At 44.4% G+C, this 12,072-nt stretch overlaps 1 protein-coding gene across 2 annotated transcripts; it reads left to right on the forward strand.

Moving 5' to 3' along the window:
- The first annotated feature begins 24 nt into the window (after positions 1–24).
- HGSNAT (heparan-alpha-glucosaminide N-acetyltransferase) lies at positions 25–11,817 on the forward strand. Of its 2 annotated transcripts, XM_027721693.2 has the most exons (17): positions 25–288; positions 562–701; positions 1,186–1,307; positions 2,276–2,345; positions 2,995–3,064; positions 4,162–4,268; positions 4,744–4,820; positions 5,441–5,471; positions 6,326–6,486; positions 6,866–6,975; positions 7,683–7,804; positions 8,187–8,313; positions 8,462–8,548; positions 9,715–9,792; positions 9,903–9,973; positions 10,095–10,207; positions 11,235–11,817. In XM_027721693.2, exons 1-17 carry the CDS (start codon positions 40–42, stop codon positions 11,414–11,416), a joined length of 1,917 nt encoding a protein of 638 aa, XP_027577494.1. In that variant the 5' UTR covers positions 25–39; the 3' UTR covers positions 11,417–11,817. The 2 variants fall into 2 exon arrangements, with proteins under 2 accessions (XP_027577494.1, XP_039235802.1); XM_039379868.1 differs by lacking the exon at positions 8,462–8,548.
- The last annotated feature ends 255 nt before the right edge of the window (positions 11,818–12,072 follow it).

Genomic DNA, 12,072 nt, shown 5'->3' on the forward strand with positions numbered 1-12,072 from the left:
GGGCGGTGGCGGCGCCGCCCCGGGGCGGAGCGCAGCGCCATGGCGGCGGCGGCGGGGCTGGCGGCCGCGGTGGCGGCGGCGCTGGGCGCGCTGCTCATGGCGCCGGCCCTCACGGAGCCGCCCGGACACGGGTCGCCCGAGGGCAGCGCGCCCGGGCCCCGCGCCGGGGCGGCGGCGGCGGCGGAGCGGCGGCCGCCGGGGCGGATGGACCAGGCTCTGCTGCTCGTCCGCAACGAGCTGCCCGCTCCGGGCCTGCGCCTCGCCGCCCGCTCCGGCTCCTGCCACCAGGTGAGGGGCTGTGCCGGGCGTGGGTCACCCCCCGACCACCGCTTCTGATAGCCCAGCCCTCGGCGAGGCTGCTCGGCTTCTCTGGCGTCTCCCCGTGGCTTCGTCAGGTTGCTTCGCTCCGGTTTTACCTGCGAGCAGGACGCGAAGAATTCCCGCAGCAGGAGCTGCTCTAGCCCCGTGACAGCTTCCCTTGTTTTTGCCACTATGCGAGGCAGGACCCCCTTTCACTCTCCTTTGGCACTAATGAGCTCCCTTCACCCTCTTCTTCCGCAGTGCTTGTATCAGTTCCTGGCGTTTGTCCCACCAAGCAACGGGAGCCTGAAAAAACCAGGCACGGCGTCGGTAATGGTTGATACCCAGCATCCACTCACCCTGATGCTCAACAGCTCTGTGGGTGACAGAGAGCTCTGCAAGTACGTGGCCCAGCCCCAGGGAATACATGAATAATTCTATCCTATATTTTGTATTTTTTTTCCTTGGAGACATGTGACTGCTCACACACCCTTTGTCCCGACTGTTTAGACCTAGAGTTCAGTCTTTGCCCCACTGCTGGAACTGCGGCATACACTGTAATTGTGCTGAAAGGACATAGGTGCAAGCAGGAGCCAGAATGGTGTTCATTGAGGCAGCATGTGCAAGCACCTGGTTTCTCTTGCAGGGAGTCTGTAGTTCAAGAAGACTAATGATGGCAGTGCATGTGTGGTAAAGAATTGGTGTTGGGCTATGGAAGGGTAATGCTTGGCAAAGACAAGGGCCTTGCTAGATCATGCTGTTAGTCCAAGTTTTTGTCTTGCCTGTCCTAAAGCATTTTGGGCTTACAGCCCCCCTAAATGCTGCTGTGGTACCTGCATGTAGTGGTGGCGGCTCAGCAAGTTTCATTTTTTTTATCCTTTGCAGGATTCAGTATCATTTTGGAGAGTTTGGCAATTATTCCCTTGTGGTAAAGGCCCTAACTGCAAACACAGAAACTGTTTCTTGTGACCTAATCATCAATGAAGGCCCTATCAACAGCTACCTCCGTATGTAATGCTCTATTTTTCTCTTTAATTCTACAACTTGCATGTTTCCCAGAAGAACCACCTTCCTAAGAAGCCTGTGCAGCCACTCATGCTGTGCTGGAGTTGTCATGGGCTTGCCTCTCTTCTTTCTCAACATCTCGCTTCCTTATGTTATACACCCATCTTGAGGCCCTGACCAGGATCAGGCCATATATCTTCATGTGATATATGGTATGCCCACAACCTTTTTGCTGCAGGGATTAGTCCAAAAAAATCAGTGGGTATGTGTCCAGAGGGAGATACTGTCATAACTAGTTTGTTTCCCTGCATGTTTATGTATGTGCACAGAATCCTCCCTCTTCTTCCCTCTGTCTTGCTTCTCAAAAAATTGGAAACAATTCCCACAGTGTTTGGATTTTTGTTTGTTGTTGCAGTTTTAATTTTAAACCTGACATTTTTCTTTTTTTGTTTATCTCTTTTCCAGGACTGTTTCAAACTCTTGACTACATCTCTTCCATTCTTTTCCTTTACATGGCATTATTTTTCAGTCTTTCCAGTTTCCCAGCTGTAAAGAAAAATTCTCCATGCTTGCAAACTTGGTGTATTGTCCACTCCCCTGTCTCCTCCATGTTGAGGCTGTTTCAAAATCTCTATTTTTATTCTTCAGAATATATAGCACATCAGCTCTTCTCTCACTATTGCCTTGTGATGCAATGCAGTTCTATTTTTGCCTTTTTTATGCCAACATGTGTAGTCCCTGAGCTGCACTTTGAAACTAGCCTGCTTTTGTGTTGGGTTGTTCTGGGGGTTTGTTGTGAGGTTTTTTCCCTCTGGAACTCGGGCTGGGGATGTGTATTGCATGGAGAAGGTGGTGTGATGATTGGTGGGTTGGGATTTTTGTCATGTTTGTGTCATGCTTGGCCAAGCCCAAGTTGCGGAATGATTTTGTTAGATCATTTAAAGAGTTGTGTTCTTCTCTTTCTGTGTAGCTATTCTCTTTGCTTTCCTGGTTTACATGGGGATCCTTGCTGTCCTGATTGTTGGGCGCCTTTTTATGAAGTAAGTGAACAGAAATTCCTCCTCGCACGTGAAGTGGGGCCACCAGTTTAAAAACACGCGAGGGTGTGGTAATGCTTCAGAGTCCCACTTGTAGCCCTGCTTGCAGATCATCAAATCCTATTATCAGGTTGCCATGTGCAAGTTATGCTGTAGTAGCTGTCTGTGCAATAATAAATGCACAGCAATGTGATTTTGCTTGAGGGATATCTTGCAGCCTTGTTAGCTTGTGAGCAGAGCAGTTACTGCAGAGCAGCTGATGTCCACTGTAAGCTCACGCACACTCTGCCTCACCCTCCTATGACTTGTTCCTGGGTCTAGCCTGGAATCAGTAAGCAAAGTCAGTGGGACCTAAATGTGTGTAGCATATGCAACCTTCCACCTTGTGTACTTCATGGCATGAGTCATCCTTGCCTGTAAGCAACTCAAGAATAAAACCCCCAAGCCTGAGCTTGTCAGTGTAATTACACAGCTGGACTTAATTGAGATCCTAGGTACTGGCTGAATGTCAGTACCTGTGTGAGCTGTAAAAACAGAAATAGGGACTGTCCCAACTTTTGGTTTATGCTGCTAAATAGTTGCTATTAAAATGAAATTGACTATAAAGTACTTCTTGTTTTGTTTCGTGTTTTAAACTGTTACTAATTTTCAGAATTGATCCAGTCAGAAACTGGGTTTACAAGAAACTGAACCCCAGAGAAACTGATCGTCTGATTAATTCTGTGAGTGACCACACTATCTTTAGTTTGCATTCTGTAGTGTTTTCATCTCTGAGGAAAACACACGCTATTTGGACATCTGGAGACTTGTTTGTTACTAATCATCTTCCCCTTTTGTGTGTTCCCCTTAGCAAATCTTTTCTTGATGTCAGAGGCAATTTTATGTCAATGAAGAGTGTTTAGAATGGGTTTCCATGCAAGTTTAGTGGATTCCCTGTAGACCTCTTGCAAGTTTTGAACATACAGCTTTGTGCCCTCTTTAGTTCCCTTGAAGCAAACGTGTTGGTGAAAATACTGGCCCCTTCTGGCAGAGTGTAAGGGAAGGGAAGAAATGACACCCTTCATGTCTGCTTCCCACACAGCAGGAATTTTAGCAAAAAACTGAAGCCTAAATTTCTCTGGTACCCCTAGAGCTGGCATTTCTGTGTGAACCCTGTTTTGTACTAGAATGTAGATAGTTCATCACAGTCTGGACTTCACATCTAGGCCAAACCTGGTCCAAACCCATCTAGAATAAAAAGACTTGGAAGCAGAGCTCTGCAGCAATTCTTGTAGTTTTTCATCTCTATAGCCGTGATAGAGAGGTCTGCTTCTTTATGCTGTCACTGAGGCTGATCAGAGTAGTTTAGGAAACTCAATTGCAAAGAAGCCACTCCTGCATTTAAAAGGATTCATATTCTGCTAGTTTAGCTCTCAAAGCAGTCTCACTGTGCTGTCAGACAAGTTCTGATGGGATGGGATGGATCCTTTTTGAGGGTCAGCAACTGGATTTGCTCAGCTCTGTTGTAAAGCAGTACTCACAGTGATGGCAAGTCTTTGGCTGATTTGGACTGGACCCAACTCTCATGAGTCTCAAGCACAGGCTCTTTTTACTGAGCTGTTGTTTCTACCTGGTCAAATGTGGAGTATGGAGCATCTGCAATCATTATTGCAATATGGTGGAGCCAGGAAGAGGTTATTGGTAGCAAGTGAGGAAACAAAAGGAAGACAGGGAGAATAAAGACAGAGTTCGTGAAAGTTTGGAGTTTGCTGACCTCTGTTCCCTAGGCAGCTGGTGCAGCTGCTGACTCGCTCTTCATGTGTCTGTTTTTTTCCCAAAGGAGCTTGGATCCCCAAACACAACAGACTCCATTAACTGTGATCCTGCGCCGCATTCGTGGAGCACAGCCTCTCGGCAGCGGCTGCATTCCCTTGACACATTCCGAGGGTGAGCATAAGATCTTGCTCAAAAGCAACTCTTCCAAGGGGAATGAGGTTTTTCCAATGGCGGCTTGACAGTGTATGGAAATATATAGCAGATGGACAGTTCAAGGTGGTCTGTTTTACTTGGAAGTTAAGCAAGGTTTTAATTTCAGATTTTCCAAAACACTTTGCAGTTGATCTAGTTCAAAGAAACATTAAAGTTGTGATAGAGGGTGGAAAAGAACAACATGTGTTCAGTGTGAAAATGCTACGTGAAGGAGCTTACTTCAGTTCGCTGTCACCCGTGATCTTTGAAACACTGCTTCCTGCTTGGTAAAGCTGGAAACCTTGTTGGAAACCTTGTTGGAAATCTTTCTTTAAAAATAAAATAAACCAGATCTCACAGTTAGAAATGTTTTAGTGAGGGTAAACAGTAACTTTGTGTTCATATATATGTATTTCATTGGCATGCGATACTTAGTGTTTTCTTGTCTTTTTAGGCTCTCTCTTGTAATTATGGTGTTTGTTAACTATGGAGGAGGAAAATACTGGTTCTTCAAACATGAGAGTTGGAATGGTAAAGTACAATTGAGACAGTTAATCTGGGTTTTAACTGCAGCAGTGTCTAGGTATGGTTAGCATTGCAGCTGCTGCAGTGAGCTGTTGTTCAGCTGAAGGCTGGCATACTGTGCCAGTTTGCCTCTGCAGGGTGTCTGGCCTGTCAGGTTAATGGACAAAGAATGGTCCTGCTCATCACACAGCAGCAGGATGGTTTCACATCACAGTCTGTGTGTAACCTTTTCATTTGTCACAGAGGTTCATATCTTCACCTTTTCTGTGTTAATGACCACAGTCAAGCTGATGTTGCTCAGTGCTGTAAAAACATAATGCCTTGACTGACAAGCTGATGGGGAAGGAGTTGGGCGTTGTGGTGCCCCAGTGGAGAATAGCAAGGATCCCACTCCTGAAATCTTTTCCAAGGCACAGCAATGAGTTCTGACCCTCTTCATGAAGAGTGGTTAAAGCAGTGAACCAAGATGATTAGCTCTTTATAAGTTTTGTTTGTAACATGTTTTAGATTTGGGGACATCAAGTAATTGCAAGCAGTCTGCAATTCCTCTAGAATCTCAACAATAATATTGTTAAAATTTAGGGAGGTTCAAGGTAAATAATGTGCTCCTTCGTATTTCTCTGTAGGATTAACTGTGGCTGATCTGGTGTTTCCATGGTAAGTTTTCCTGAAGAATACTTCTTGTATGAAGTGATTCTTTATGTTAAGGGTTGCAAGCAGGACATTGGGTGCACCTTGCCTCCAAGTAGAAATGTATTTGGAGGGGTGAATTTGTCTTGAATCTGCCCCTCCAGGTAACCACAAAATCCTTATGAACCAGTAGAAAGTAGAAGAGCTAAGTGTTTTTGCTGCCCCCCATCCTCCTTCCTTCCACACACAGTGTCATTGGGAGGCCCAGGATTATTCTGCCAGTGGAAGTGCAGTGTCCCTGAGAAGCTCATTGTCATGCTTCTGTGTTGAAGGTGGTCAGTCTGGCAAGATTCAAAGCTGGATTGGTGTCCAGATAGCCAAGTACATTTTGGATTAAGCTAATATTTCTATAACCAGACAATGATCTTATGGGGAAGCAATTATCCCATCTGCCCCTAACAAGCTTCTTTACACCGGTTGTGGTTACTTTTGGAGGTGGGAGCTGGTCTTGGACTGTAAACCTAATCTAGAGGGGAGGACTGGGTCAATTCTGAATCTGAATCATAGATTTGCAGCTTGTGTTTTACTGTTCTGAAGATGCTAATTTAATTTTGATTAATGGAATTTTTTGGTAGCATATGAATTGCTGGAAAAAGACCAGAATGCAATTACAACCCTGCCTCAACTGACCACTGAAAAAGGTGGAAGGGTCCCATAGTGCAAGCTCAGTAGCCTGGGAACAGAGGAAATAGAATTGTCCAATTTCACTCAGTGAAATTTTGTTGGGCCAGTTAACTAACTTTGTTAGTTTTAGTGTTTGCTGTCACACAAGTGTAATGAGACATCAGTCAGCTCCATTTTCCATCTGCTCTGTTCTCCAGGTTTGTGTTCATCATGGGGACATCAATAGCGTTGTCACTGAGCTCCATGCTGAGGTGGGGAAGTTCCAAGTGGAAGGTGCTCAGGAAGATCCTCTGGAGGAGTTTTTTGCTAATCCTGCTGGGAATCATAGTTGTCAATCCCAATTACTGCCTTAAACCCTGTGAGTGGAACTAGCTCCCTTTCTTGCATTTCTGCAACTGCTGTTCCTGCCTCCTTGGCTGGGCTGTTGCAAAAACAGTGTCAGCCTTGCTGTACTGATCAGCTGTATGGGAGCAATTTGATGGTATCCTGTAGAGTGCTGTTCAGTTCTGCGCTGATGCAATTCTCTCTGTCAGGCTCCTGTGCCAATCACTACTATCATCTTAGTAGTGACTTTCCCAGGATTATGATTTACAGAAAGTTGGGGTGGCAGGGTGGAGGTGTCCGTTGTTACCTGCAGATGCAGTGTGTCTCAGCTCTCCCTGGAGAAAAGGGTAGCTTTCATATTTACAGAAGAGCCTGTGTTTACTCCTCTTTCACATTGCTTACATGTTTTCCAGTGTCCTGGGATAATCTGCGTATTCCTGGGGTGCTCCAGAGGCTCGGATTCACATACCTGGTGGTTGCTGCTCTTGAACTTTTGTTTACAAGAGCTGAGAGTGGGACCTGGGTGAGTTACGTGGGGAGATGACAGCTGAAACTGGAGTAAGGTTTGGGAACCTTTCCTCTTGTTTGGGCACAAAGAACATGAGAAATTGCAAGAAAACATGTAGCATCTTACCTGATATGTAGTGCAGTCTGACCTGGTAAAAATTTCGGGAAGCGTGCACCCTTCAGTGTCCCAGTCTGCATTTTATTCCATCTAGCTTTGCTGTATTTGAGGATTTCACAAATCCATTCAGATGGTGCTTAGAAGCAGGCATTCCAAGGCACTTTTGATGAATTTCCATTGCCAAAGGGAGCCCAGGGACAGGCATCTCTATGCTCAATCCTGTGGTCTGTTTTTTGTCCAGCTAATTTGGCAGCGTTTTTTCACAGCAGGGGAAAGTAATACTGCTTTTTGGCCTTTTGAGAGTCTGCTTTCCCAAAAGGCTTTTGTTCTACTCATGAATCAAAATTCTTTTTGACATTTTCCAAGTTAAAAAACATTAGGGGCTTTTGTTTTGGTTTGTTTCTACCATCCTCTCCGCCCTCCCCATGTAACTAAGTGTCTGGAAATCGTTTTTGAAAATGAAAGGTCTATTGGTAGAACCCAATTTTGTAATGACAGCAGCTCCCTCTTGTATCTGGGGGACTGCCTGCCAGGAAGTACAGGTTGTCCCCAAGGGCATGGTTCTTACTTGCCAGCTAATACTCCCTTTCCTCCATCTCATGCAGGAAACATCGTATCCTGCTCTGCAGGATATTCTCCCCTACTGGCCACAGTGGATTTTCATTCTGATTTTAGAAGTGATTTGGCTCTGCCTGACCTTCTTGTTACCTGTGCCAGATTGTCCTAGGTAAGACTGTGCTCTTGGACTACTTTCTGTGGGGCATCAGATACGTTTTCTTCTACTGAGTAGAAAGTACATTTTATTACCCATGGCAAAGGAATGGAGAGCTTTTAGGCCAGCAGCGTTAAAGGAAGCATTCACCATGTGAAAAAACTTTCTTTACTTTGGTACTAAAGTACTAGGTGTTACAAAGGGGATGTCATTCTTCCTTTCTATCTAAAGAAGAAGATTAAAATCTCCCTGAGGTCTGTGTACAGCAATATATGATCATTGCAATGCCATCAACATGTGCTTCTAGCCAGAGAAAACATTGAGCATTTAGTGTGCTGGGCCAGTAGTATGGAGCATACCAACGCTGTGTGCTATAACCTGCTTGCCTCTGTCCTAGGGGCTATCTTGGTCCTGGGGGCATTGGAGACTTTGGAAAGTATCCCAACTGTACTGGAGGAGCAGCTGGTTACATTGATCGTTTGCTTCTTGGAGAAAAGCATATATATCAGCATCCCTCTTCAGGTGTAAGTAGCTTTTGGTTTGTAGTATGAAGCCACAGGCAAGCACTGAACATACCTGTCAGGAGGGGCTTGGGAATGATACATACAAGGGGATTTAAGAGAAAGGAGATTGGTTGTTCAGGTGCCCTGTAACAACTGTTTTCTCTCTAAGGTGACTTACCAAACAACGATGCCATATGATCCTGAAGGGATCCTGGGGACCATAAATAGCATTGTTATGGCATTTTTGGGACTGCAGGTACCTCTTTTCTTTCTGGCTGCATGCAATAATGGAAAGATTTGAAGGAAGCTTGGAAGTGGGGAGGCAACTGGGTTTCTTTACTTATGACTGAGACTGGTTCTAACAAAAATTTTCCAGAGCAATGCTTTCAGGATGACAGCCTCAGGTGAGTGTCAGAGAAGTGGAACCTAACATGGCAGTAACTTGCATTAGATACACCTAGACTTTTTCTTAGTTTTTGTAAGGGATGGACCCAAGAAGTTTTCAAAATATCCACCTGGAAACTTCGTTTGTTTTAAGACCGGGCTTATGCTGGGAGTAGGCTAGCTCTGCATGTTGCAAAATAAGGCCAAGAGATGCATAGATTTCACAGCTCCATTTTAAGTGTTTTAAATATTGAAGCTGTGTTTGTTCCTCATTGCTAATTTTCTGCTTGATGTGCAGTTTTATCTGTCTCGCATAGGTGCTGAGTGTGCTCACCTTACCTGACTCGAGGGAGGCAGAGATCCACATTGGTGTTACCAACACCAAAAGCTCACAGCTCGCCACTGTGTTTGAAATGCCATACCATGATGCTTTTTGATGCAGTTCTAGTTAGTCACTGCTGGCTTTTCTGACTGTGCAGCAGCTGTGAAGCAAACTGAAACTCTTGTGCTTGGAAAGGAATGTTTCCACATGTAGCACAGGGTACAAATTGGTTGGGAATATCTGTGGGGCAGAGCTTGGAACAGAAGTGTGACACTGAGGAATGAGTCATTAGGACACATTTCTTAATAGTGTATGAAAAGGAGCACATGCTCTGAGCAGGTCAGGGTGTGACATGGCGCTGTGGAGAAGCTGTTGGGGCTGGCTGTAGTGTTCCTTCATGCAACCCTTGCTAAGGGAAATGGAGCTCAAGTTACATTGTGTTGACCTAATAAAGTTGCTTCTCCCCTTCCTCAGTGTTAACATAGTAGGGAAGGGAGAAAAGGTGCACCTCTATTGCTGATTGGGTTGCATTTACTCATTTTCCTCTTCTGTGTCCATTCTTTGCAAAGAGTCCTCATTCTGAGCCTTTCAGCCACTTGGCTGATATAAATTCTATTAGTGTTCTCTGTCTTTGCTCAGGTAGCTGGTGGCAAATATAGCTGGCTCTTGAAATGTAATTACATTAATGGACATTATTTTTTTAATTCTTTTATAAGGCGGGAAAAATTACTTTGTTCTACAAAGACCAGCACAAACAAATTATGAGTCGGTTCGTCATATGGAGCATATTAATGGTAAGTCTGATAGTTATGTAGCTCTTTTACAGACAGGCATTGTATTGCAGTGCAAAGTTAGTTAAACACGTTGCAATGGTTATATAAACTTTAGCAACTTTCTATTTCAGGGAATTATTTCTGCTATCTTGACAAAATGTTCTAAAGAAGAAGGGTTTATTCCCATAAACAAGAACTTATGGTAAGCAAAGAGATACAACTTTTTGTACGATTATGTTAAAGTACTACTTTATCTTTTGTATATTGAGATCTGTATCACATAGTTCTTTAAATATTAATCCTTCTACTGAAAATGTTTGTAGGTCAATATCGTATGTGACAACCACAGGCTGCTTTGCTTTCATCCTCTTATTGCTGATATATTACCTTGTGGATGTCAAGAAATTGTGGTCGGGTGCTCCATTTTTCTACCCAGGTCAGTTAAGATCACAGCAGGAAACATATTCCTGCCAATTCTTTCTGCACTGATACTATCCTTTTGCTTTCTACGCTTCCCTTGTCTTTAAAAGAGTAGGGATTTAGGATGAAGTAACCTGAAGGATTCCAGAATGATTAACCTGAGTGGAACCTTTGCATAGAACCGGGATACTTGAGACCAGATATTTAGGAGAGAGCGCCAGTCAATTGTTTAAACAAGGCCTGGAAGCTGCTGTTGGTATTGCCTAATGACAGTTCTCAGTTTGGTCTCGAGTTAAGGTCCCAGTGAACAGCTGCCTAGTACCAAGCAAAATACCACAGCTGTTCATAATTGGTTTTGGAAAGGACTGCTGAGACTTGTGTAACTTAATGGGAAACTCAAAGGCCTGTCAACAGAGTAATACCACTTCTGAAGATGTGGAAGATGAAATCCCCTGGGCAGCTGTGTAGGTTCTGTCTCTGTGATTTTAGATAAGCATGTCTCCCAAAGTATCTCACTGTGGTTTTAACCACACTGGGCACACAACAAACATGAGTACAGAATGCAAACCCACACCAGAGGGGACCTTTCAGCAGCTTTGGTGTCTGGTATCTGGACAGGAAAATGGGTAGGGTGACAGCATGGTATCGTACCTCCTACCAGAAATCCCAGAGCTTTGAAGGGCAGTCAGCATTTGTTTGTTAAGGCAACAGATCTGACCAGATAGGTTGGCACTCGTCCTCCCTGAAGACAATAACTTATTATTCTCCTTATTAATACAATTGCAGGATACTGATTTGGTTGTGTTTTCAATTTAGCACAAAGGTTGTTTGTATTTCTTTTCAATAAATGTTTCGGGAAAGAGAACCCTCAGACTGTATTTGAAAATGCACATATGTAGCATCTTTAGGGCAAGTAACATTAGCTGTTGTTGTCTCCATGCCACTCTGTTTTATAAGCCTGGCATGCTTATAAAAGCAAGCCTGCTTGCTCTGAAGCAAACTTACCTGCTCTTTCAGATGGTATGATCTGTGCTTCCTTTCAGGAATGAACTCAATCCTGGTCTACATTGGACATGAAGTGTTTGAAAACTATTTCCCTTTTAAGTGGAAGATGCAAGACAGTCAATCCCACGCAGAGCATCTGACTCAAAACCTCACTGCGACAACTCTTTGGGTCTTAATATCATATTTACTTTACAGGAGAAGGATATTCTGGAAAATCTGATAGAGATGGTCAAAGTGTAGCAGGCCTAGACTCTGATGAGGCAAGTGGATTATCCTGATATATGGTGGATTATCCTGGAATACTGCCACTCATGCTAGGCTGTATAACTAAAAAGGGATACTAGTTCACGTTTACAGTGCCATGGAAGTCGTCACCAAGACTTTTATGTGACTAAAGGGACAGTATTTTCCTATTTAGCAAAACCTTACTAGTCTGCTGTTGCTCTGTTTCCTGTCTTTTGTAAATATTTTACTGATTTCCCTCCTTCACATAGAGAAAGTGAACATACAGTTGGGCAGTCTAAGAGAGCCTGATGGTGTTCATGAAAGGAACTGCAAGGGATCCGGGTGGTGACTCAGGGGTTATCAGAATGGGCCTGTGGTAACAGTCCTTGCCTCTGACTCAGGTGGTCTGGGGTTTGTATATATCCTTAGCACCTGTCACATGTCTGTGCCCCTCTGGCTACTGGCACACATTTATTTAGCTTGGCCGTTGGCTCCACTCAGGAGCACTGGCAGCATCCTCAGCCCTGCACTTGGGTTGGTGGTGCAGTTACTGTCTGGGAAAGCTCTGTGTCAAGCGGTGCCCTCAGCTGATCATGCTTCATTATATTCTTCCAATTTGGCCTTGGACCAAAACCTTAGGTTTAGGATCCT

The sequence above is a fragment of the Pipra filicauda genome, unplaced genomic scaffold, assembly GCF_003945595.2.
Source record: "Pipra filicauda isolate LSUMZ 115617 unplaced genomic scaffold, ASM394559v2 scaffold17_size4572894_pilon, whole genome shotgun sequence".
NCBI lineage: Eukaryota > Metazoa > Chordata > Aves > Passeriformes > Pipridae > Pipra > Pipra filicauda.